Raw genomic sequence first — 26,299 nt, 5'->3', positions numbered from 1 at the left:
TGGTATCCCAGCAGAAGACTGTGGCTAGTAGCCTACTGCACACTGGCAAGGATCTGTAAGGCCCAAATCACATGATTCCATTCTGGCATTCCTAGTCCGCTATGCAATTCTGGTGTTATGATACCACTTCAAACAAATTTCCCCCATGGAGTTCTGGGAAGTGGAGTTTGTTCAGGGTGCTGAGAATCGTTAGGGTGCCCCCTATTCTCCCTCCCAGAGAATTTGCAGTTCTCAAAGTGGTTGATTGGTTGTTAAACCACTCCAGGAATTGCTGTCGAGCAAACTACACTTTGGGAGAAAAAGCCAAGAGCATTTAAAACAGCATGGCACTGCTTTATCTCTATAGTGCGGATTGGGCCCATGGCAGCCATTAAGGGCCACTCAAGGGAGGGGCTAGGGGAGGGTGCATGAAGAGTCCGTGTTGCTCCCACTGGCTCTCGATCTTGTCAATCATTGGTTAAGAACCTCTTTGGCAGCCTAGCCCCACAACTGCATTCAAACAGGAGGTGAGAAATGCTAGCAATCTGAGCCCAAACAATGCAATCTCTTAATTATTATTAATAATAATAATTGCCAGGTTGCAGCCTGATTAGGCCAAAGGCCTCTGAGCTGTGCAGGAAACCCAACAGGTCATCATCGTAAGGAATAAATGCATTAAAATAAAACCGCCTGCGGAAAGGCGAAGGAAAGGCCCTATCAGAAATAGACCAAAAGCCTCCGAAATGTGAACATCTTAATCTGCCATTAACAGAGTCAGACTATGGGGCGTCCACCCCAGGCATCGTGGGGGAGTCTTGTGGCCCTCCAAGAAATTGCTGAACTCCCAGCTCAAAAGAACTCGAGATGAGTTTTTCAGCTCGTTGAGGACAAAGAGAGGCATCTAGTCTAGCCCCCTCTCCTCACCAGATGCCCCCCAAAATGCAAGCAGCAGCATCTCTCCCCCTGACACACATCGCCCCAAGGTCTCCAGCAACTGGGATTCAGAAGCGTGGCTGCTCTGACTGTGGACGCAGAGAGCGCAGCTGTCCTGGCTCATAGCTACGGCTGGGTGATATATCAACATATCATCCAAAACCGGTTTGAAGTCCATCTCATGATATCATAATTTGTTTGTGTGCTATGCAAAAAACACAATGTGGGACCAGCCAATCCCTCTACATCGCTCCATCCTTATTTCAGACATCGTGACATATCTATGTATCGCAATGTTTAGCTGGTGATATCTATCACAATGTTGGAAACCAGATACTGCCCATCCTCACCAGTAGCCTTCAATCGCCCTCTCCTCCTCTGCAAATTTGTCTGGTCCTGTTTCGAACCATCCAGATTGGTGCCCATCACTCCCGCCTCTTGGTCAGCAGCCCTGACCTCTGAAGAGGCCTTCCCTGCTCCCAGGAAAGAATGCCTCTTCTGAACAGAGACATCTCTCGTTTGACACTGCTGAGGACACCCACGGCTTTCCTGGTGTTGCAGGACTCCAGCTCCCATCCTCCTCCTTGACCACTGGCCCTGGGAATGCTGGGAGTTGGAGTCCTATATGGAGGAGCTCAAAGACAACAGCCCTCCCAAGACCTGGTGTCACTGCAAAGGACTGAACCTCAGACTGCCTTCCTTTCAAAACTCTGTGTTTTGTCCCTGACCAACTGCATTTCCCCTTCCCTGATTGTTCTGCCATTCCAATATACGTTTCACTGGATCCTGCGAGGGACGGCACCTGGTGGCCGGAGAGTGCGCCAACTGATTGCTTGCAGGCCTGCTCCTATGTGCCCAGCGGCTGCTTGGCGAACCTACCGAGAACTAGCTTGCACTGTTGAGATCTAGTGTGTCGGGGTCTGAACGTACGAACAAAGCAGCCTTATATATATATAACGGCTCTCTCCTGGGACTCGCTTGCTACTTGAGATCTTCAAAAAAACAAAAACTGGCATTGCCGCACATTGATCCTGGAAACGTCTGCATGCAAAGTGCAGGCTCACCACGCCACCTGCCGCAGCCCCCTCTTGCAAAACGAATCCGGGAAACATGGCAGAGTCAGGAGCAAACCTTTTCCCTGCGCCCACGGCTGGCCACCCCAAGCTGTATCCCAGCAGCGCTCAAGCGCAGAAGTCCTCCTGCAGCCTTTCCGAAAGTGTTCCAGAGCCCGAGCGCTCGTTGCTGTCCGTCTCCACAACTGGCTGGAGCCGCCCCGCACTGCCAGCCGGCGAGAGGCGGCCCCCGCCCCTGGGCATCACCTGTCCTCGTTGCTCTCCTTGATCAAGGCCTTGAGGGCGGGTGGCAGGCGGGGCGCCTTGGGTGGTGGCCCCAGCGCCACCATCAGCTCGCTCTTGCGCACCAGGGCAGCCCGCAGCTGCTCGCGCATGTCCTCGATCTTGCTCTCCAGCTCCTTCAGTTCCTTCTCTTTGTCCTCCTTGCTGCCCTGCTGTGGATCCTGGCCGTTCATGCAGTGCCAGACAGGGGCCTCTCGCTCCTCATCCGAAGCCTCGTCCGGGGCGTTCTCGATGTTGAAGTGGACGCGCTTGTCCTCCTTCTTCACGGCTGCCCGGCGGAGGTTGTTCCAACCTGGCTGGTTGGAGGGCGGCGGGGGCGGCAGCGGGCCCTCTGGTTCCTCTTGGCTCTTTTGGATGTTGCACCTTTGAGGGAAGGCGGAGAGGAGAAAAGAGGGAGAATTGGCTTTCTTTATTCATTCATGCCCCACTTTTTCCTCCCAGGAGCTCAAGGCAGATCGTATACGGATGGCACAGTGGGAACATATAATAGAAGCATAGAACTGTAGAGTTGGAATAATAATAATTAATTTTTAATAGATTATTGTATTTTAATATTATATTGAAAGCTGCCCAGAGTGGCTGGAGAAACCCAGTCAGATGGGTGGGGTATAAATAAATAAATAAATAAATAAATTATTATTATTATTATTATTATTATTATTATTATTATTATTATTATTTTATTATTTATAGCCTGGCATATATAAAAACAAAATAAAATGTCAAACATTGAAAAACTTCCCAATACAGATGTCTTCTAAAAGTCAGATACAGTGGTACCTCGGGTTAAGAACTTAATTCGTTCCGGAGGTCCGTTCTTAACCTGAAACTGTTCTTAACCTGAAGCACCACTTTAGCTACCGGGGCCTCCCACTGCTGCCGTGCAATTTCTGTTCCTCATCTTGAAGCAAAGTTCTTAACCCGAGGTACTATTTCAGGGTTAGCGGAGTCTGTAACCTGAAGCGTCTGTAACCCGAGGTACCACTGTATGTTCATGGCCGTGAGACTTTTACATGCGCTAATGTGGTGGAAGGACAAATCATGACCAACGGTGGAAGAATGGCTATTAAAACTTATGGACTGAGCTGAGATGGCAAATGGACATGTTTAATCAGAGAAAAGTCATTGTTAACATTTGTTAAAGATTGGAAAGATTTTGCGTGAAAAAGAAATAATGACATTAGGATTCAAGGATTGAAGATCATGTTTGCTTATAGAAAATAGCTTTGTTGAGTGAATATTGTTTATATTTGTAGCGAATAGATGAAGCATCGGAAGTCCTTTCCTTTCTGAATTTTATTTCTCTCTCTTTTAACCTCTTTTCTTTCTTTCTTTCTTTCTTTCTTTCTTTCTTTCTTTCTTTCTTTCTTTCTCCCCCTCTTCCTTTCTCTCTCTCAACCCCTTTCTCATTATTGTATTTAGATTAAAGTCTTAGTTTGGACAAAAAGAGAGAGGAAAAAGCACAACAACCCTGTGAGGTGGGGAAGGCTGAGAAGCAGTAATTGGCCCCCCAGGTCTCCCAGCGAGCTTCATGTCCAATTGTGGGGGCACTGCTGGCTGGTTAAAGAGCTTGGTGCACAGGCTCCCAAAGGAAATTTGCATAAGATTTGCCTATGCCAATTTACATTTGCTTGTGCTGGTTTGCATATTTGCCCTTGCTAATTTGGGGGACATTTGCATGACATTTGCCAATGCTAAGCTGCACAACGTTTCCCTGCGCTGTGTTGCATAACATTTGTCTGTACTAATTTGCATGACATTTGCATATGTTAATTTGCATGGCATTTGCATATGCTAGTTTATACTGGGCACCTGGTCAAATCCTGATGTGGAGCAGCTGCCTCTCCTACAACAGGGGTGGCCAACTTCCAAGAGACTGCGATCTACTCACAGAATTAAAAACTTCCCTTCGGCAGATTGTGCTACAATGGAGGATGGGCCAAGGGGGCTGGAATCTATTTTACCACTGCTAAGGAAAGGGAGCCAGCAATCTACCACGATCTACCAAAACCTCGCAGTGATCTATCAGTAGATCATGGACCTGTTGGACATCCCTGTCCTACAACAACAGCCTCCCCCTTCCTCCATCACTACACTTCCATCTTTCTTAGTGCCCCCTGAGAAAGTCCTGCATCAGATAGCATGACAACAGCCTTACAATTTTATGTATATAGGAAGAAAAGCCCAATGGCATAAACTCCTCCTTAGCAGCTGATTAAATCTGGACGATGGAAGCCAAATTCTTTCTGGCTGCAAAATTTATCCCGAGATAAAGCAACAGAGTTCAGAGCAAGCAGCAAGTCCGAGTGCGGAATGTTTCCTTATTTACCTTTTCTCCAAATTCAGCTTTTTGTTCCTCTGCTCCTCCAAACCCATGTTCAGTGCCCGGTGGATTTTCTGGCATATATTAAAAACAAATTAAGAAAGTAATGGTGAGGCCTCAGATTGGCTAGATAACATCTAAATTGGCAAAAAAACCCACAGTGTCTCTGAGCATGTGAGGTGCATGCAGCTCCCACTGATACTCAGAAACATGATTTCCTTGGGAATCCTCAGGTTTTCACAGTTAAATGCTTTGCAACGTGAGCAGAAAGCAGGAAAGTGGTCCAATCAGCATGCAACAGAACCACAGAGTTGGATGGGATCCCAGGAGGTCATCCACCCCAACCCACTGGTTGAAACCAATGCCGTCCCTGCGAAGTAGCCTTCCCTTATTTGAATTTAAGCTGCAAATCCTATTAACAATGCAAGCTTGGGAGCCGGTTCTTTTGAGACACAAAGAGCTGGCTGGTCTCTGGCGGGCAGGAATTATCTTCTTTGAAGACACACCTGGGAGGAATGCGGTGGGTAGATGAACCAGCCGCCCTCCATCCCAGGCTTAAGAGAGTTGGGAACAGAAGAGGAGGCCGCCACCTGCGGATCGCCACCCTGCACGGTCAGCGTGGGCTTTGGCAAGTTTGGGAGGTGACCTCTTACCTGGCTGGTGTGAAGCCAGTAGTTGAACTTCTTCTTGCGCTTGATGCGAGGCAAGATGAGGCGGTAGAAGATGTGCTCTCCGAGGGAAGTCAGCAAAGAGCCACAGAGACCAATGCAAAGCAGGACGAAGAGACCCGAAAAGTGGTAGATGCCCATCTGCAGGGTCTGGGCAAGGAGAGAGAGACAGAATGAGCACAGCTTAGAGCCCACACGTACAGTGGGCACTCGCCGTATTTGGAGGAGGAGGAGCGCTGCCTACGACCCCAGAACACCATCCCCACCATCAAACATGTAGGGGGACATATTATGCTTTGGGGGGGTGTTTTTCTGCTAAGGGTACAGGACACCTTCACCGTATCGAAGGGACGATGGACGGGACCATGTATCGTCATATCTTGGGTGAGCACCTCCTTCCCTCAGCCAGGGCATTGAAAATGGGTGGAGGGTGGGTATTCCAGCATGACAATGACCCAAAACACACGGCCAAGGCAACAATGGAGTGGCTCAAGAAGAAGCACATGAAGGTCCTGGAATGACCTAGCCAGTCTCCAGACCTTAATCCCATCAAAAATCTGTGGAGGGAGCTGAAGGTGCGAGTAGCTACACATCAGCCTCGAAATCTTCCTGACTTGGAGAGGATCTGCAAAGAGGAGTGGGGCAAAATACCTCCTGAGATGTGTGTAGACCTGGTGGCCACTGACAAGAAACCTCTGACCTCTTATTTCACTCATTATAATGCACATCAATCTTTGACTTTTGTCTTCTGGGTTTCTGGGGGTTTTCCTGTTGTTATTCTGTCTCTCGCAGCTACAATAAACCTACCATTAAAATTATGGACTGGTCATTTCTTCATCAGAGGGCAAACGGGCAAATTTAGCAGGGGATCAAATACTTTCCCCCCCTCACTGTATCTATTATCATTCTATTTATGCCCCCCCTTTCCCCCAAGGTGGCTCTTCCCCTCCTCATTTAATCCCCCCAACAACCCTGCGAGGCTGGCAAGGCCGATGGCGGTGACTGGCCCCAAAAGGCCACCCCTTGCGAGCTTCACTGCCAAGCGGGGATTTGAACCCAGGTCCTTTAAAAAAAATTATTCATTTTTCTTTTTCCTTCATTACACACATCTCAAATTCTTAACATTTACTATATATTCCTGCCTCCCTCCCCTGCTAGGCTCCCCCCAACTTCCGCTTCTGGTCTGTTTCTCCTTTCACCCACTTTGCTGCCTCCTAAAAGAAAAAGTTACTAATAACATATTTATACAATAACATCAAACCTAAAAAAATGAGTACACCATATTATTTCTCTATCTTCTACACATTTTCTAATACTAACAATGTGAATGTTTATTTAAATCCTGCCATCAAGTCTATAGACTTTCTTTGTTTCTGCAGGTATAATGTAAATGGTTCCCAATCTTTTTCAAAGTCACCGTTGTCTTTTTCTCTTAATCTGTCTGCCATTTTTGCATAGTTCATCAACTTCTCTTGCCATTGTTCTTCAGTTGGTATTTCTCCAGTCTTCCAATTTTGTGTAATCAGCATTCTCGCAGCTGTAGTGGCATACATAAATAGAATCCTCTTTTCTTTCGGTATATCCTGGCCTAAAATACCTAGTAGGAAGGCTTCTGTGAACCCAGGTCCTAGTCTGATACTCTAACCCAGGGATTCCCAAACTTGAGCCTTCAGCTCTCTTTTTTTGGACTACAACTTCCATCATCCCTAGCTAGCAGGACCCATGATTGTGGATGATGGGAATTGTAGTCCAAAAACAGCTGGAGACCCAAGGGACCACAGACCCTGGGCGAGTGCCTGGAAACCCCTGGAGTCTTGCAGAGAGTGGGGGCTGGCACCCAACTTTTGCAACAATGCCTGATTGTCCTTTCATTGTGTGCTCCGCAACCCACCCTTTCCCCAGCCCCCCCCCGTACCTCGGTGACAGCAAAGACCCGCTTTCCACAGGGGACCATCTTGTACCATTTGTCGTGGAGGAGGTCCATGAAGCCGGACGATTTGTAGCGGCTGATGAACTCCGAGATGTTGGAGGTCAGGGGTGAGTTCTGGGGAAGGCCGATCCCGTAGCCTGGAAGGTGGCAGAAACACAGACATTTTGGTGGTTCGGTGCAAAAAAAGAAATAAATAAAGGGTGTTGCTGGAGGAACACCAATCTGGGTTTCGAGCATGTGCAGAGTGCCTTCTGGTTCTAATATCAGTCAGATAAAAAAAGTAAAGGTGTAAAGGGACCCCTGACCATTAGGACCAGTTGTGGCCGACTCTGGGGTTGCAGCGCTCATCTCGCTTTACTGGCCGAGGGAGCCGGTGTACAGCTTCCGGGTCATGTGGCCAGCAGGACTAAGCCACTTCTGGCAAACCAGAGCAGCGCACGGAAACGCCGTTCACCTTCCCGCCGGAGTGGTACCTATTTATCTACTTGCACTTGATGTGCTTTTGAACTGCTAGGTTGGCAGGAGCAGGGACCGAGGAACGGGAGCTCACCCCGTCGCAGGGATTGGATCTTCAGCCGATCTTCTGATCAGCAAACCCTAGGCTCAGTGGTTTAACCCACAGTGCCACCCATAGCATCTCATAGCGCCACCCGCGTTCCATCAGTCAGATATTAGAACATAAAACAAGGAGAGCCTGGCTGCCTGATCACGCCAGTGGCCTCTCTGTTCCAGCATCCTCACCATGGCCAAGTCCCCCATAGAACCTAAGGATCCAGATAGACTGCCTCTGGACATGGAGCTTCCATTAAAATATTTTCAATACGCAACGGCTGCAGCTCGGACTTTGGTGGCAAAGGGGTGGAAGGAAGAAGCAGCGCCGACAATAACCGATTGACATGTCAAGCTACAAGAATTTGCTGAAATGGCGCAGTTGACAAATAGCCTGAGAGGCAACTCAAAACAAAAATTTATGGAAAAGTGGGATAGATATAAGGTATATGTTCAAAAACACAGCAAAGGTTCGCCATCTATGCTAGCATTTGATTGGCGTTGAAGAGAGACGCAGTGGAGAAATAAGACCAAGGGTACATATTGATATAGGAATGTATTGGACAAAATGTAACGAAATATACAGTAATAAGAGTACATTCAATTGTAAAAAAGGAATATACAACGGGATAGACAGGAAGTCCAAAGTGTTGGTACAGATATGACTTTGGAATAGATTTTTGTCCTTGTCCCCCCCCCTTCTTTTGTTATCTTTAGGTATATAAACTTTGTATATACATTTTGTATACATGTTGAAAATTATATGATAATAAGCATTGTATTGTAATATGATATTCTTTACCGATGTAATATAAGAACATAAATAATAAAATAAAATAAAACAAAACAAAATAAAATAAAATAAAATAAAATATTTTCAAAGCCTGGCTGCCAGATAAGTCCAGTGGCCCATCTAGTCTTGCTCCTCTTCTCACAGTAGCCAACCGGAGGCCCCCAAGGGAAACCTGAAGGCAAGACCCCCCCCCCCCGCAAAAAGGAGTAATTCTCCCTTCCTGTGGTTTCCAGCAACTAGCATTCAGATGCATTTCCGCCTCCAACCATCCTGGCTAGTAGACATCCTCTGTGAATTTGTCTCGTCCTCTTTTAAAGCCATCCAAGTTGGTGGCTTCTTGAGGCAGTGAGTTCCACAGTTTAGCTGCGTGGGAAAAGTCCTTTCTTTCATCCGTCCTGAATACCCCAACCTTCAGCTTCATGTAGTGTTTCAGGAGAGGAAGTAATACAATGATACCTCGGGTTAAGAACTTAATTCGTTCCGGAGGTCTGTTCTTAACCTGAAACTGTTCTTAACCTGAGGTACCACTTTAGCTAATGCTGCTGCGCTGCTGGAGCACGATTTCTGTTCTCATCCTGAAGCAAAATTCTTAACCTGAGGTACTATTTCTGGTTTAGCAGAGTCTGTAACCTGAAGCGTATGTAACCCAAGGTACTACTGTAATAATAATAATAATAATAATAATAATAATAATAATAATAATAATAATTTTATATCCTGCCCATCTGGCTGAGTTTCCCCAGCCACTCTGGATGGCTTCCGGCACATATAAAAACTTAATAAAATGTCAAACATTAAAAACTCCCCCCCCCCACTTTCTCCATGTCACGCATCATTTTACAAACTTCCCTCAGGACATCTCTCACTCGTCTTTTCCCTGAACTGGAAAACTCCAAACGCTGCAGCCTCTCCTCACATTTGATCCGTTCCATCTGATCATTCGGGGGGCTTTTTCTGAACTTATTCTATCCCCATTTTTGAGGCGAGGCGACCAAAACTGGACACAGGAACCTAAGCACTTGGCTGTTAACCAGGAGGTTGGAGGTTAGAGCCCCACCAGCCCTGTAGCACCCTGCTTGTGGTTAACGCTTAGCTGGAATGAAATATTCAACGCAGCAATAGAGAATTTAAAATAATTATTTATTTGTCAGACAAATAAATGAGAGGCACAGTGGTATATGGTTACCAAGCTCTGGCCTGCCCTCCTGTCATTATGGCCAGCACTTATATTCCCTTAATCCAGCCCCCTTTGCTCCTCCTTGGGCTGCCTCTGTCCAATCAGCCTGGTTGGATTTCCTATTGGCTGATTGCTATATCCAATCCTAAAAGATACACCCACATCCTCCTGTCCTTATAAGGAACACAAACAGCTATATATTGTTACATCTATAAATGACAAATAAGTAGTAATATATCTTACATATGTCTCAACAAGGAATCTTAATTACCAGCTCACCTCTTGCCCTCCCTGCCCTATTGCCTTCTAAAACAAATGGTTAATCTTAAATTTTTATCTTAAACATATGTCAAGGATCTTGAGTTTCACATCAACATTGAAAGATATCCTTCATTTGAAGGTTTCTAAACAAATGTCTGGCAGCTAATATATCAGGACAGCATTTGATGGCGTCTTCTTGTCTGGCAAGAGGCTGGACTGGTGGCTGACTTAATTTCAAGATAAATACAACTCTTCTAGCATTTGTTAAATCCTTTGCATAATTACATTTAAGCCAACATATTTAATACACAACACAGATAGCCTCTTAAAAGGAATAAGGCCTTTTTAAAGTAGAGAGAGAAAGAAAGAAAAGGACTCAGTTTAAAACAGTTTCAAAAGAAGGCTCTTCAGTTCACATCCCCCCCCTTCAGCAAGCTGCTTTTCCCATTATCTGTTTAAGGAAGAAACAGCTTTAAAAAGACTTCCCAGCTAGATGCTTTAAAAAGACTTCCCAGCTAGATGCTTTAAAAAGACTTCCCAGCTAGATGCTTTAAAAAGACTTCCCAGCTAGATGTTTTTTCTCCCATTTACCTCTGGCCTTAGAAAATACAGCTCAAGGTTTTAAGAGAGGCCCATGGTATCATTTTACTATTTGCCCATTCCTAATTATATTTATCTCTGCCTTTGTTATCTTCTGTAACATGTAGGGTCAATGTCCTGCTTTTAGTCTGTAATTTCAGCTTTTATGACTTTGAGAATTGTTTTCTGCTATCAATCAAAAAAGGGGCCCCTTGTCTTAGGAGAATGGCCAAGGTTTTCTCTGCCTGGCATTGAAACATTTGAAAATCTTTTAGGCTCTCTCTAATATACAAGTCCTGATCAAACATTAATAAAATGCAGGCTTATGCCTGATGCCTCAGCCCCACAGTGATCCATGCGACGGTCACCTCCAGGCTTGACTACGGTAATTCTCTCTACGCGGGGCTGCCCTTGAAGCTGACCCAGAAACTCCAGCGGGTGCAGAATGCTGCAGCGAGGCTCCTCACGGGGTCTCTGCCATGGGAGCATATTCACCCAGTGCTTTTCAAGCTGCACTGGCTCCCGGTGGAGTATAGGGTCAGGTTTAAGGTGCTGGTTTTGACCTTTAAAGCCCTTTGTGGCTTAGGGCCCTTGTATTTACGGGACGGCCTCTCCTGGTCTGCCCCGCAGAGGACCTTAAAGTCCATGAATAACCATAATTTAGAGGTCCCAGGCCCTAAGGAAGTCAGATTATCCTCCACCAGGGCCAGGGCCTTCTCAGTGATGGCTCCGACCTGGTGGAATGCTCTGTCCCATGACGCCAGGGCCCTGCAGGATTTAACCTCCTTCCACAGGGCCTGTAAGACAGAGCTATTCCGCCTGGCTTTCAATTCGAACTTAGCCTGATCTTTTATTCCCCTTCCTTCCCTCCCTCTCCCCTTTTTATGAAGATTACCTGCTCTGAGACCCCACAGCTAATTCTCCCCTGGTCTCCTCACTGGCCCAAATAGGACTAATTTAGCCAGCCAGCACTGGTGATCATCTAACGTTTATTGGATGAATTTCCCCCCTAAACTGATTTTTGAATTCTGAATTTATTGTTATTCACATTTTATACTGTATTTTATGCTGGTTTTTTTTTGTTGCATCAATTAAGTGTTTTAAATTTGTTGTTAGCCGCCCTGAGCCTGGTTTTCTGAACCGGGAAGGGCGGGGTATAAATATTATTATTATTATTATTATTATTATTATTATTATTATTATTATTATTATTTATTGCAGGGGGTTGGACTAGATGACCCTGGGGGTCCCCTTCCAACTCTACCATTCTATGATTCTACAAATGCAGTCTGACCACAGATGGATATAAATGGTGTTACGGTACTGGCAGTTTTATTCACCATATCCTAGTGGGTGGGTGGGTGGATAAATAAGTCGATATGGACCGACAAGACAAATCTATTCAACCTTCCTATTGTTGCTGATGCAACTTTGCACCTTAATGTAACTGATCCATGGAAAAAACTCTATGAACTGAAAGTGGAGACACTGTAAGTACTTAGGTAACCCCAGGAAATCTTTAATAAGAACATTTTTTTCCAAACCCATTCTCGTTTTTGTTAAAAATTTGTTTTTATTAAAAGTTTTTCTTGGGTCGCAAAAGTACATACAGAGCCTCTGCTTTCAGTTCATAAGAGTTCTTTCTACAGATCATTCATATTCAATATGAGACACTAATGTCATAAACAGTCTACAGTTGGGGAAGAAGGAGAATTGTAGCTTTGCTTTGTTGGGGGGGGGGAGATTCTCTGACCTGTCAATCACTTCACCTTGGGGTCAAGAATATCCCCTGGCAGTCAACTCTCATTTAGGGTGGAATGTACACACTGGTAAAAGATTTCTGGAGTTAAATCTTGGCAGAAACACTAAACATTACTAAAGAAGCTATTGTTTGCTGTTCAAAATTAAAAGTCACAGAGTATTTTTGGCGATATATTGTCAAAACAATCAGTCTCCTCTTGACAGTCGTTGCCGCTCAATGGAAAACACCTCTCAAATCTTACACTGGCCACTTGGTACCACTCACTCTTGAATAGGGAGAAAATTATGCATGATTTGAGATTTTGACAAGGACTGGGACCTCCTGGCGCTTTTAATGCAATTTGGCACTCCTTTACGCCATATAAAGCATCATTTTCACGGCAGCCCACATCACGAGCCTTGCAAATAGATAATCTGATAAAACTTATATTCTCAGCTTAGATTTTGTTATTTGAACCCCTCTGCGACTGCACTCATTCTATCGTTTTCATCTTTCAGTTTTCACCTGTTCTCTCTGTTTGATATATGTTATAAAATGAAATAAAGAATCTCCTACCCACCCACCCCCGGCAACCCCCCCTCAAAAAATATAAATCTGGCAGATGAGACTGGATCAATTATTGGGGAGTGGGCAGAAGTGGGGGGGGGTGAAAGAGAGAGAGAAATAATGGGTTCATTTGTATTCCGCTCGGCTCCCCAGTTTGCCGAAGAGCTAATGAGAAACGGAGAGATCAAAAAGCATTTCAGATGATGCTCCAGCGAGGGCAGCCTGGAAATAATTAGGGATGTCAAGAAGGAGCGAAAGCGTTAGGGGGTATCGGGTGATCCCCACCCCCACCCACCCCCACCTCCGCACCCCATAAACCCAAAGAGGATTTGCAGCAAAGTTTGCAAGGCCGCCCCCTGCAGACCCCTGACTGCTCCTGGGGCAGAGGGATGGGGAAACAGAATATTCCAGCGTGGGAAGGAGTGGAGAGGAAGTAAGAAACTGTACAAAACCAAAAATGAAACAGATTTTCATGCAGGAGCAGGGAGCTTCAAGTTGTAGGGAACGGCTCAGTAGAAACCCCAAATGCTAGGCACAAAGAGGTGCCAGACACAAACACTTCACCCAAACACACACACACACAAAACCCGATTGTGAGTTCTACTCAGAGAAGACTCCTTGAAATTCGCAGACGTAGGGAGTCCCACTCAGAGGCAACCTATTGAAATGAAAAGGTGGTGACTCACTTCAGTCCCCTGATTTAATGGGGGCTACTCTAGAACCTAGGGACGCGGGTGGCGATGTGGGTAAAACCTCAGTGCCTAGGGCTTGCCGATCGCATGGTCGGCGGTTCGAATCCCCGCGGCGGAGTGAGCTCCCGTCTTTCGGTCCCAGCTCCTTCCCACCTAGCAGTTCAAAAGCACCCCTAAGTGCAAGCTCCCGGCCTCTTGAGCGAGATGAGCGCACAACCCTAGAGTTGGACACAACTGGCCCGTACGGGCAGGGGTACCTTTACCTTTACTTTAGAACCTAGGGAAGCGGGTGGCGCTGTGGGCTAAACCACAGAGCCTAGGGCTTGCTGATCAGAAGGTCGGTGGTTCGAATCCCCGTGATGGGGTGAGTCCCCGTTGCTCAGTCCCTGCTCCTGCCAACCTAGCAGTTCGAAAGCACCTCAAAGTGCAAGTAGATAAATAGGTACCGCTCCGGTGGGAAGGTAAACGGCGTTTCCGTGCGCTGCTCTGGTTCGCCAAAAGCGGCTTAGTCCTGCTGGCCACATGACCCGGAAGCTGTACGCCGGCTCCCTCAGCCAATAAAACGAGATGAGCGCCGCAACTCGAGTCGGTCGCGACTGGACCTAAAGGTCAGGGGTCCCTTTACCTTTACTCTAGAACCTATTAAGGTTCAGTTCAACTCACAGCACCACGGAGTGGGAGAGTTTGAGGGGATCCCTTTCACTGGAGGCTTTTTAGCAGAGGTTGGATGCCCACCTGTTGGGGATGCTTTAGCTGTGATTCCTGTATTTCCGGGGGTTGGACTAGATGACCCTTGGTGGACCCTCCCAACTCTACCATTCTACGCGTCTCCACAGTCTTGCTTCTCCGCTTCCCATAATGCTGGAGTAGACAGACCATTGGTCTGATCCTGCAGCTCTCCTAATGTTCTTACAAACCTTTTTTCAAACTTAAAGCCACATTCCCGATAGGTCACTCAGAAGAGCACATGGCCCTCAAAGGGGGGGGGGCTTTCCCCTAAAGGACAGCTTGTGGGGGTGTGAGAATGTGAAGTCTGCAGTCTCCAAAGGAGCCAACTGTGCCGCTGCGTCTTCCCGCCTCCTCCCCCCCCAAGGAAAACAGTTGACCCCCGGAGAGGCATCTCTCATCTCCCGCACTTTAATATTTAACAGCCCCACTTAAAAGATTGATTGAGGTGACCCAGTTTCATTACGGCGAGATTGGGACTGCGATCGCCCCCCTCCCGCCCCCCTCCCGCCCCCCTCCTCTCTCTCTCCATCTCAAAACCCTTCCGCTAGGATTCCTCGCTAAATGAGCAGGGCTCGGGGAGCCATGAAATAAAGTCCTTTGACGTTTCCCCCCAAACCTTCGATCGCAAAGGGTTTCCCGACGGTGAGGAGCTTGCAGTCGGAGTCGATGGACACCTCGTAATCGAGCAGAGACTTGTCCATGATGAAGGCGTTCAGCTTCGGAGGGTTGGTCCTGATGAGGAGAGACCCAAAACCCCGGGTTAATTAAAACAGATAGACAGAGCTAAGCCTGAAGAGCTGAAGGTTTTGCAAGCAGACACCATAAATTATGAGAGGTATGAATTGCCCAGTCTGGATTGCCCTTCAGCCATATAACCCAGTTCTGTTGCAGATCAACTGACCTCCATTTCAGGGGGTTGAACTAGATGACCCTTGGGGTCCCTCCCAACTTTACAAGTCTATGTTTCCAGCTCCTTAGAGAACTGAGCGAAGCCCCAAACAAAGGATGGCAAACGGCGCTGAGCCTCTGTTGCTCCATCTTCAGCAAAGCAGCCATTCCTTTGCTGCAGAACTTTGACAGGTCAGCAAGCCGTGACCTTTGCTAAACCTGAATTGTTGCATAGCTCAGACCTAAGGTATTGCAAAGAGCAGATGCACAAACAGTAGTATATATTGTTGGCCTCCATCAGTCTTGAGAGACAATGGACTGTGCCTCCAGGTGTGAAGTCAAACTGCCGCAGTGACCTGCCTGGGGGGCAAACCTGGCCAATGTGTCTGGGGGTCCTGGGCTGCCCAGGCGACAAGACCCCCCTCTCAGCCTTGCTGATGGGGTTTGAAAGAAAACAAGGAAGACGTGAGCAGTGACTACATTATTACATGAGCACTGTTCCACAGCATTTGATATTTTCATTTACATACATTCATTCGAAATAAGATGGGTTTATGAAGCAATTCCTCCCACCACACTGACAAAGAATTCTACGAAAGAGTAGTCAATATCCGGAATCACTGTTCAGTGTTGGACATCATATTGGCTGTATGCACAAAGCTTCACAGCTTGTCTTTCATCGTACACAGACTGGTACCTCGCTTCATTTAAAGATTTTTCAGAGACTTTGAGACTAAAGATTTCATTTTGTTATGGTTTGAAGGAATTCTATAAAGATTGTCCACTGCGTATGTACATGGTCATCGTGTTGCCTAGACATTGCTGACGTTCTCTTTGCGACACAGGGGTTGGTTTGGTTACCTACTGGCTGCAGGAGTTGCCGGAAGGAGGCGTGCAAGGCACCATTCAACCGCCTTAGGGACTCCACTCCAGATTTGTGTAGGATTTATTGCTAAGCCTGTTCTTCTGAAGATATCCCACAAGGCAGTGGAGGTTCAGGGTCAGAGTTTTCCTTCTCCTGGGTGGGCTCCCTTCCCAGGTGGATGAACCTCACCTGCCCCTCACTTCCTCCACAGCATGTACAGAGACCCCTTTTTAAACGGGCATGTTTTTAGCAGGTGCCGGAAAGAACACAGCAAAGGCACCTGCCTTCTTGACTCCTGGACCCACACTTGGTCTCGTCCAATTATTATTATTATTATCATTACTATTAAAAGGTAAAGGACCCCTGACCATTAGGTCCAGTTGTGACCGACTCTGGGGTTGTGGTGCTCATCTCACATTATTGGCCGAGGGAGCCGGCGTACAGCTTCCGGGTCATGTGGCCAGCAGGACTAAGCTGCTTCTGGCAAACCAGAGCAGCGCACGGAAATGCCGTTTACCTTCCCGCTGGAGCGGTACCTATTTATCTACTTGCACTTTGAGGTGCTTTCAAACTGCTAGGTTGGCAGGAGCAGGGACTGAGCAACAGGAGCTCACCCCGTCACTGCGGGGATTCGAACCGCCAACCTTCTGATTGTCAAATCCTAGGCTCTGTAGTTTAACCCACATCGTCACTTTATTATTATTATTATTACCCCTCCCCTAACTATCTATCTATCCCATTATTACCCCATACACCCCAACTATCTATCTATCTATCTATCCATGGGTGTAGCCAGGATTTACCGTATGTATGTCGTGGGTGGAAGGACACCCAACTCATTACTCTTTATCTGGCTTTGTCTAGCAGATTCGGAATGAAATGTCTCCACAACCGTTGTTTCAAATTACTTTCTTTTGACCCCAAGTGCTCAGAAAAATCTGTCAAAACCCTTCTACAATTTCTGCTTTTAGTTAAGTATTTCTATTTATGTACTTGGTTACAGAAGGGGACTACGCTCACGTATCTATCTTACCTTTCCAACGGTACCTCTTCAAAAGATGGGTTTGTTTCGGCTTGCATATTTATTTGGGGGGGGGGGGAGAGTGTTGATTTGGTCGGTCTCCCTTCAAATGCAAACTGAACCGAGTTTTCCCACCCACTCCACCCCCAACTCACTTGAGCATTTTGATGCCCGCGGGGGTCGTGGGGACACTCAGCCGCCGCATGTATTCGTGCATGTCTGGGAAACTCTTCTTGATATATTCCTCCGCGCTGCTCTCCCAGACAGTCCCAAATCGGAATCCTTGCGACGGATGGTGCAGCTGCCCAAAAGCAAAACAGGGACCACATGGTGGGGTTTTTTTTTAATAGAAGCAAGGAAACTTAAAATCTTAATTTGAGATTCCTGTATTGCATGGGGTTGGGCTAGATGACCCTTGGGGTCCCTCCCAACTCTGAGGTTGTGGTCTGGGAGCAACAACAGCCAGACTACGGCATTAGTTGTATAAATGGCAAGGGCCACTAGGTGGAGCTGTGCAGGTGATGCTGTGCCGTGCAAGGGCCACTAGGTGGAGCTGTGCAGGTGATGCTGTGCCGTGCAAGGGCCACTAGGTGGAGCTGTGCAGGTGATGCTGTGACATGCAAGGGCCACTAGGTGGAGGGAGCTGTGCAACAGGCAGTGCCGTGCAAGGCCAGCAGATGGCGGCACTCAGAGGTTACCAAACCCTGCACTGACCTTGGGGTCGTGAATCCCAGACAGCTCCTCGAAGGTCTTCTCTCCCACCATCACGGCAGCCAGGTTGGCGGTGTAGCTGGAGAGGACCAAGAGGCAGAAGATGGCCCAGAGGTTCATCAGGAAGCGCCCGGTCCAACACTTGGGGGTCTTGCTGGAGACGGTTCGCCCAAAGAGGATGGCGTAGCAGAGGTTGAGCGCCGAGGAGTAGGAGAAGATCTTCATGCGGTTGCGCCCGTGGGGGGTCATCCCGTAGGGGCTCTTCCACTCGTAGAGGGTGAGGAACAGGGCGGTCACGTGGAGAGCCACAAAGATGCCCACCCACATCGTCCAATGCAGCGGCCACATGAAGGCCCCAATGGGAGACGCCGTGTCCCGGATCCTCACCAGGATGCCCAGGCTGGTGGAGAAGAAGGGGCTGGTGAAGTCAATCACTTGGCTGCGGGCCGAGTTGATGCTGAAGGACGTCACTGCCATGTGGGCCGTCCCACTCAGGAGGTCCCCCACCAGCCCTGTCCAGCGGCCGTTCTTCCAGGCCCCGTACTTCCCGTCCCCCACGATGTAGAGGTCAAAGTCAAAGGGGAGGTCCTCGGCCAACTTCTCCAGGAGGTCAATGCAATAGCCGTAGCAGCATTTCCGGTACTCGGCGGGGACCGAGCCGTTCTCAGAGTTGAGCTCGTCAAAGAGGGTGTCCAGCACGGCCGAGTCGTTGGTTCGGGGGTCCAGACACAGCTGGCCAGCAGGACAGTTGCCTTCTTCATCCACCTGCATAAACCACAGATTAGTATGTCTCCCTCTCTCTCTCTCTCTCTCTCTCTCTCTCTCTCTCTCTCTCTTTCTCTGTTAGATGTCAGGAGCCAGCCAGCAGCAAATCACACTGTGCAAGTTGGAGTTAACTCTTTACCAGCAAAAACACGATCTGCACAGACTGATGAGCACAGCAGTTCACCCCCACTAGGTCTTGCCCCATGGATCAGTTGCCAAGACTGAAAGCCACCCATAGCCATTTAAATCCTCTCCTCTCCAGGGTTTCCCCCAAGCAACTGGAGACTGCATCTGAGTGCAGCCAACCTCCCCTCTGCACTTTTCATGCCCCTCCCGGTCCTGGGAGACAAGCAGGGAGGGGAGCTTCTTGCAGGAGGAGGGGGAGACACCCGTGACTCTTCACCATCTCTGCCTCCTGGCCTCCCTCCTCTCCTGCTTCAGCTTCTGCCACTGACTCCCCCTGCTCACTAAGCAATATGCCAGTCGGCCATGTGTCTCTGCCAGGGTCCTACTCGAGTGTAGGCTGATCTCCTGACATTACCTTGGGAGGCAGCAGTGGGCGCTGCCAGGCCTGCAAGGCAGGAAAGCTCCTCTTCTGAGCACTGGGCACTCAGCTCCCAGGCAGGCCTGGCACGCAGCAAGCACAAGAAAGGCCAGCACAGTGCCTGCCTGCCTGGCTGCCCAGCTGCCCACTCGTCTGTCCATTCCCAGCTGGCTGACTGGGCTCCCTCGTCCGCTTGCTTGCTTACTTCAAGGCTGCCTCAGCTCCTGGCACCCAGCGCCCCCTGGCCAGCCCCAGAGGCACCATTCGCCTGCGGAGCTTGTAGCCAGGGCTGCTGCATCAAACAGCTGTTCAAGCCTTTGGGAGGCAGAGGGGCAAGAGGGCATCAGAGGAGGAAGGGAAGGGAAGAGGGACAGAGGCTAGTGCTGCCCACTGCACCCCTGATCATCATTCAGGGCACCCCAGGGTGCCATGGCACACTGGTTGAAAACCCCTGCCCTAGCTCAGCAAGGAAGTTTGGCTTAAAATGATGGCTCCGTCTCCTCGTCCTCGTGGGTTGTGTTCTACTCAGAGTAGGTCCGCTGAAATCAATGGGCATGGCCAGTTTAAGAAAGTGGAACTCCTTTCTTGGATGGACATCCTCCTCTGTGAGTGGTTAATGTGCATTAACAGCCAGTCATTCTGCACATTGACCAGCCTTCCTAGAGAATGTGCACATAACATGTCCATGGAGAGGGGACTTTGCACATTTCCTGGTCAGTGTAGACAATTACCCTTGGGGAGCATGTGTATTTTGACTGCTTTTTTCTTTTGGTACATTTCCCAGCTGTTGTGTATTTGGTCCAAGAGGCTGTGAGGAATGTTGCACAATGACTGGCTGTTGTGCACATTAACCCACACCTCTTACCCCTGACGTAAACAAGATTGCTTTTTTAAAAAAAGGCTTTTGAATAAATGCAGGCACTTTCTGGTCCGTACACACCTCCCTGGTGAAGACGAAAGGGTGCTCTACCAAGGTCACCACGCGCAGTTTCATGCGGCAAAACCCCTCTGCCTGGTTCCTGCGCTGCAGGTGCTGGGGCCACGTCCCCTCCTCCACCTCCATCTCGCCCCCTTTCCAGGTCCCCACCGTCACCCAGGTGGGCTGCCCCACAGAGTCCCTCAGGAGGCTCCAGACTTTGTAGTGGCGATCTGTGTGGACGCGGGACGTGTTGTGCACGAAGACCTCCCCCGTTTGGCCACGGAAGGACGTGTTGGCTAAAAACCTGGAACCAAGAGAAAGAGGGAGGGAGGGAGAGAGAGGAAAGCAGGAGGCTGGGTTCCTGGTAAGATACGCTGCACTGGTTGTATATGTAAACTTGTGGAACTACCTGCCACAAGAAAGGGGGGAGGAGCATGACATTCCAGGTTGGTCATGCTGCAATAGTTGGATGTTAACTTGTGGTAGTAGCAGAGCCTTAAAACTGTCTCAGGGGTTAAGAGGCAGTGAGTGCAAGCCCCTCCTGATGAGGAGCACCCAGGTTCCCAAAGGAGCCTGCGGATCTGGGCCTGCCTCCTGCCACTCAGCCTCCATGATGCCATCTCTATTCTGGGCATAATTGGATCAGTCATTCTCTCCCTCTGCAGGGATACATCACATCTGCCAGTCCTCACAGGCAGCTGCCCGTCGCAACTCTGTATGAGTCAGGGCTTGCCAGACCAGATCACCCAGTCCCTGCAAAGAAGAAATGGAACCACCTGCCCACAGGAGAGGCTGCCTGTTGCATCTCTGGAAGAATCCCCATTCTTAGCCTGTCACATCTCTTGACAGATCCTTGTTTTGGGCTTGCCTCTATGTCAGGCATTACCTAATCCATGCAGAGGTGAAGCTCAATCATCTGCCCGTTGCACCTCTGGATGAGTGCCCCTTCTCAGTCTGCTGAGAACGGGAACTCGCACTGGCCACAGGTCTTCTAAAATGCTTTTTCGTCCTCCCCTAGCCACCACAAATTTCTGGGACCCCCGGCTTACTCACTGGGAGAGGTAGCGCCCTGAGGACTCGGAGGCGACGGTGTGCTTGTCGTTGCAGTTCACCATGTTCTGGATGAGGGCGAGGTCCGGGCGGACGTAAACGGCCCTGGAGATGGCCCTCGACACCAGCTCCACCGCGTCGTGGACGAACTGCTCCAGGGACGGCCTGCCCACCTCCCCGTAGGCTAAGAGCCCCAGGGGCAGCCCTTCTGTCCGAAGTTCGTCCACGTTCTGGGGCTGCCCCAGCACCCAGTGGAACTCCTGGAGGACCCCAAGGTCCCTGGCCGTCCGGAAGACCAGCTGGGAGTGGCGGGCATTGCAGCCAAAGAGCAGAGCGGGGCCGGGAAGTTCCCGGTACTCCTCCAAGTGGCGGCGCAGGAGGCGGGCAGCCTCTTTCTCCTCGAGGAAGCTCAGGTCCACCACGGCCGTCCTCTCCAGCTCGGCGTAGCTGCTCCACAGGTCCACAAAGGCAGGGACGTCCCAGGCCTGGCACAGCACCAAGGTGACCTCGCGCCATTTGTTGGAGCGGAATATGTTAGCCAGCAGCTCCAGGAGCGTCTCAAAGTCGTTGCTCCGGTCCATGTGAAGGTGGAAGGGGTTCTGATCCGGAAAGGATGAGAAACAAGGGAGGACGGTTGAATTATTTGAAGATTATTTAATCAGCAAAATAGTCTACAAGAAGTTTTGTAAGGAGAAATATATGAAGTGTTACCAAGTAGTCAAAGATAGAGATATTGGTTATGAGTTTGAAATGTACAGTGGTACCTCGGGTTAAGTACTTAATTCATTCCGGAGGTCCGTACTTAACCTGAAACTGTTCTTAACCTGAAGCACCACTTTAGCTAATGGGGCGTCCCGCCGCCACCATGCGATTTCTGTTCTCATCCTGAAGCAAAGTTATTAACCCGAGGTATTATTTCTGCGTTAGTGGAGGCTGTAACCTGAAGCGTATGTAACCCGAGGTATCACTGTAATAGGGAAGATAAGAAATGCATATTAAGAGATTAGACTGGAAAATTTTCAGACAGGATTGATGGAAGTTAAAAAAATGAATAAGGTGTAAAAGTATGTTTAATTACTGTTGAAAATGATATGTTAAAAAAGTAATAATTTTTTATATATATATAAAAAAGAGAAACAAGGGGGGCCCGCGGAGAAGAGTTATTTCTTTACACAACCATTGCAACACAAATATTATGCGTACAAAAATGGCACAAGGAGGTGGTACCTGCCAAAGAAGAATGGCAGCCGGAATATGTAGAACTGGCAAGTTTTGACATGGAAAATTAGAGATCAGAAAGAGACCGGTTTTAAAGAAGGTTGAAAAATGTTTGCAGAATACTGAAAAGCTCAGTGTAAAAATGTTATAATGCAAATAGGATTTGAGTGAGAACAGCGGCGGGGGTGGACTTTTTGTTTGTATAGTGAGATTAGGTGAAGGTCTAGAGTTACTATGACATTGCAGCATAAATTGAATTTTTGAGGGAACCATGGAAGGAGGGAGGGAGGGGAAGTCACAGGTGGAATGACTGATTGCTAAATTTGAAATGTTGTTGAATTGTTTATTTAAAATAAAAAAAATAAAAATCTGCTGCTGGGATCTCAGTCGGCAACAACGCAGGAGAGGGTGGTATTTGCTTCATGGCACCAGTAAGGAATTTGGTTATATTATTATTATTTATTATGCATAAAATTTGTATACCGCCTTTTGTCCATAGATCTCGGGTTGGTTTGCAACAGAAAATTACGAGATAAAAAAGCAAAATGCATTATAAAAAACGAACCCAAAATCCCACCTCCCACTTAAGGGGTGATTCTATGGCAAGATCTGCAGGGATCTAGTTTAGGATTCAGTGGATCTCCAGCTCAGCTGGCTGATTCCTGTTTGGCCAGCTGTAAATCCCCAATCCTGGGACAGTCAAAGATATACAGGCATAATTTGTTCATCCTGGACCAGAGAGGGGGGACTTAGACTGGATCCTAAGCCTGTTCAGTTCTGTTCTGGCAACCCAGCATGGAACACTACAAAAAATTAAAATTGTGATTAAAATTGTACAACTTGATTAATATTCTACAGGCTGATTAATATTCTACAGCCTTTTTAATGTGTCTACAGGAAGAGGGGGGTTGCTGTTTTGTTTTAATTATTTACTTGTTTTTATCCTGTATTTTATTCTGTGAAACGCCCTGAGATCATAGAATCCTAGAGTTGGAAGAGACCACAAGGGCCATCGAGTCCAGCCCCCTGCCAAGCAGGAAACACCATCAGAGCACTCCTGACATATGGTTGTCAAGCCTCTGCTTAAAGACCTCCAAAGTAGGAGACTCCACCACACTCCTTGGCAGCAAATTCCACTGTCAAACAGCTCTTACTGTCAGGAAGTTCTTCCTAATGTTTAGATGGAATCTTCTTTCTTGTAGTTTGGATCCATTGCTCCGTGTCCGCTTCTCTGGATCAGCAGAAAACAACCTTTCTCCCTCCTCTATGTGACATCCTTTTATATATTTGAACATGGCTATCATATCACCCCTTAACCTCCTCTTCTCCAGGCTAAACATGCCCAGCTCCCTTAGCCGTTCCTCATAAGGCATCGTTTCCAGGCCTTTGACCATTTTGGTTGCCCTCCTCTGGACACGTTCCAGTTCGTCAGTGTCCTTCTTGAACTGTGGTGCCCAGAACTGGACACAGTACTCCAGGTGAGGTCTGACCAGAGCAGAATACAGTGGCACTATTACTTCCCTTGATCTAGATGCTATACTCCTATTGATGCAGCCCAGAATTGCATTGGCTTTTTTAGCTGCCGCGTCACACTGTTGGCTCATCTTATGATTAGGGTAGTATAAAAATCTAATAAATGAATAAATAAATACTAACTCCATCATGCGTTAATTAGACTTAAGCATGTTGGTTGTATGAAGCTGGCTATCCCACAGTTGTCTCATAGGTTTTTATTACACACACACACACACACACACACACACACACAATTCAACAATTCAACATCATTTCAAGTTTAGCACTCAATCATTCCACCTGCGACGTCCCGTCCCCTCCTCCAGGGTTCCCCCAGAATTTCAATTTATGCTGCATGTTATAGTTACTATAGACCAGGCATAGGCAAACTCTGCCCTCCAGATGTTTTGGGACTACAACTCCCATCATCCCTAGCTAACAGGACCAGTGGTCAGGGATGATGGGAATTGTAGTCCCAAAACATCTGGAGGGCCAAGTTTGCCTATGGCTGCTATAGACCTTGCCCTTACCACAAAAGAAAAATGGATAGTTCACCTCCACTGCTGTTCTCCCTCAAACTCTACTTGCATTTTAACATATTTTACACTGAGTTTTTAAGTATTCTGCAAACATTTTCCTGTCACCTTTAAAAACCGGTCTCTTTCTTATCTCTAATTTTGCAGGTCAAACTTGCCAATTCTACATGTTCTATCAATTTCAGCTGCCATTCTTCTTTGGTGGCTGGCACAAGCCATTCAGATGAGTGGCTAATAATAATAATAATAATAATAATAATAATAATAATATATAGGTGAGCCCCCAGCTGGAAGCAGAGCAAAGAGGCAGGCGGCCACTAGAGGTCAGCAGAGTTTAAGCTCACCTGTGCCAGAGATGGAAAAGAGAGGTGGACTTTTAGGGGGGTGGGATGTTTGAAATCCCCCTCCTCTCATCGGGAAAGGAATTGCAGAATCATGAATGTGGGCTAAAGGTTGCTGGACCAGGTGGCTCTTTACGTCTGAAGATCCCTTCTGGATCTAGTCCAGCGTCCTGTTCTCGCAGTGGCCGCAAGCGAGATTCGAACACAAGACCAACTCTCTCCCCTCCTGCCATTTCCAGCAGCTGGAGTTCAGAGGCATCGCTGCCTCCACTGGGGGGTGCAGAGCATAGCCAAGAGACTCAGGGTCGTGAGTTCAAGGCCCACGTAGGGCAAAATATCCCGGCATTGCAGGGGGGTTGGACTAGATGACCCCTGTGGTCCCTTCCAGCTCTAGGATTCTATGAACCTTCCTCATCTAGCTCAGTATTATTCACACCAGCAGTTCTCAAACTTTTCTTCTCCGGGTGACACTTTGAGAATAAAAATTTGCTGCATTGGAAAACAAAAACAGACAAAAAACACTGTGGAACGCCCTTAAAGAAATAAACAACTATCTGGCGTTTAGAAGACATCTGAAGGCAGCCCTGTTTAGGGAAGTTTTTGATGACTGATGTTTTAATGTATTTTTAATCTTTTGCTGGAAGCTGCTCAGAGTGGGCAGGGTATAAATAATTTATAATAATAATAATAATAATAATAATAATAATAATAATAATAATTACTACTACTACTACAACAGCTCATAGCAGTACTTGATTAATAACCAAGAACACCACTAATGATCATATAATCATGGGGCATTCAGAAAGTATAAAAAATGCAGTTATGTAGGAACAGAGAATCATAGAATTGTTGAGTTGGAAGGGACTGCAAGAGTCATCCTGCCACAGCCTTTGAGAACCACTGATCTACGCAGATCCTACAAGTGTCCCTATTCTCCCAGAAAAGTCCAAGATTTACAGAAGCCATCCCAGTTTCTGATTTGATCCCTACTTTCCCATTGGACACCCCTATTTTCATAGGAGAAATGTTGGTGGGTATGGAGTTATGCAACCCCCGAGCAAAGGGGATAAGTCACCATACAAGCTTTAGAAGACATCTAACGACAGCCCTGGATGGGAAGTTTTTAAATGTTTTATTGTATTTTTATATATGTTGGAAACCGCCCAAAGGGGCTGGGCCAACCCAGCCGGCTGAACACGATATGAATAAGAAAGTTGTTGTTGTTGTTATGATGGAATAGGACGCCCCTATTTTCACCGGAGAAATTTTGGAGGGTATGCAACAGCCCTCGAGGGTTTCAGAATTAGGGAAATCTCCCAGCCCTACCTGAAGATGCCACTGGGGTTGAACATTCTACATGCCAAGCAAGCGCTCTGGCACTGGGTATCATCTCCTCACCCCACCCGAGTCCCATGTTGCTCTGGGACGTTCTACAAGACTGGCCTGCGCTCTGTGCCAGCGACTCACAACCCTTCTTTTACACACCAAGCCAAGGTTCTGGACCTCATCATTCTGATTTTCAAAGTGGAGCAAATTGAGCTGCCTAATAGTGAGTCGGAACGCCAAGCTACAGCCGCCCCCCTAAAAATAAATAAAAATAAAGCATGATTCCAGCACGAGGCGTGAGAGTACGCACGGTTGGTTCAG

General features: G+C 47.7%; 1 protein-coding gene across 2 annotated transcripts in view; it reads right to left on the bottom strand.

Moving 5' to 3' along the window:
* Positions 1-281: 281 nt before the first annotated feature.
* The window catches only part of GRIN3B (glutamate ionotropic receptor NMDA type subunit 3B), a gene marked incomplete at its 5' end in the record, with an annotated part of 36,786 nt that continues 10,768 nt past the window's right edge, over positions 282-26,299 (bottom strand). For both annotated transcript variants that reach the window (XM_083483667.1, XM_083483668.1), the window contains 9 exons: positions 282-2,630; positions 4,597-4,664; positions 5,244-5,408; positions 7,174-7,325; positions 14,893-15,008; positions 17,206-17,351; positions 17,765-18,526; positions 20,011-20,293; positions 21,043-21,638. In XM_083483667.1, the coding sequence (XP_083339793.1) occupies positions 2,228-2,630; positions 4,597-4,664; positions 5,244-5,408; positions 7,174-7,325; positions 14,893-15,008; positions 17,206-17,351; positions 17,765-18,526; positions 20,011-20,293; positions 21,043-21,638 (2,691 nt within the window). In that variant the 3' untranslated portion in view covers positions 282-2,227. The remainder of the gene's footprint in view (positions 2,631-4,596; positions 4,665-5,243; positions 5,409-7,173; positions 7,326-14,892; positions 15,009-17,205; positions 17,352-17,764; positions 18,527-20,010; positions 20,294-21,042; positions 21,639-26,299) is intronic.

Source organism: Podarcis liolepis, assembly GCF_965112155.1.
Source record: "Podarcis liolepis genome assembly, chromosome: 18".
Taxonomy (NCBI): Eukaryota; Metazoa; Chordata; class Lepidosauria; order Squamata; family Lacertidae; genus Podarcis; species Podarcis liolepis.
Note: the sequence above shows the minus strand (reverse complement) of the source record. Positions and strands in the feature narration are given on the sequence as shown.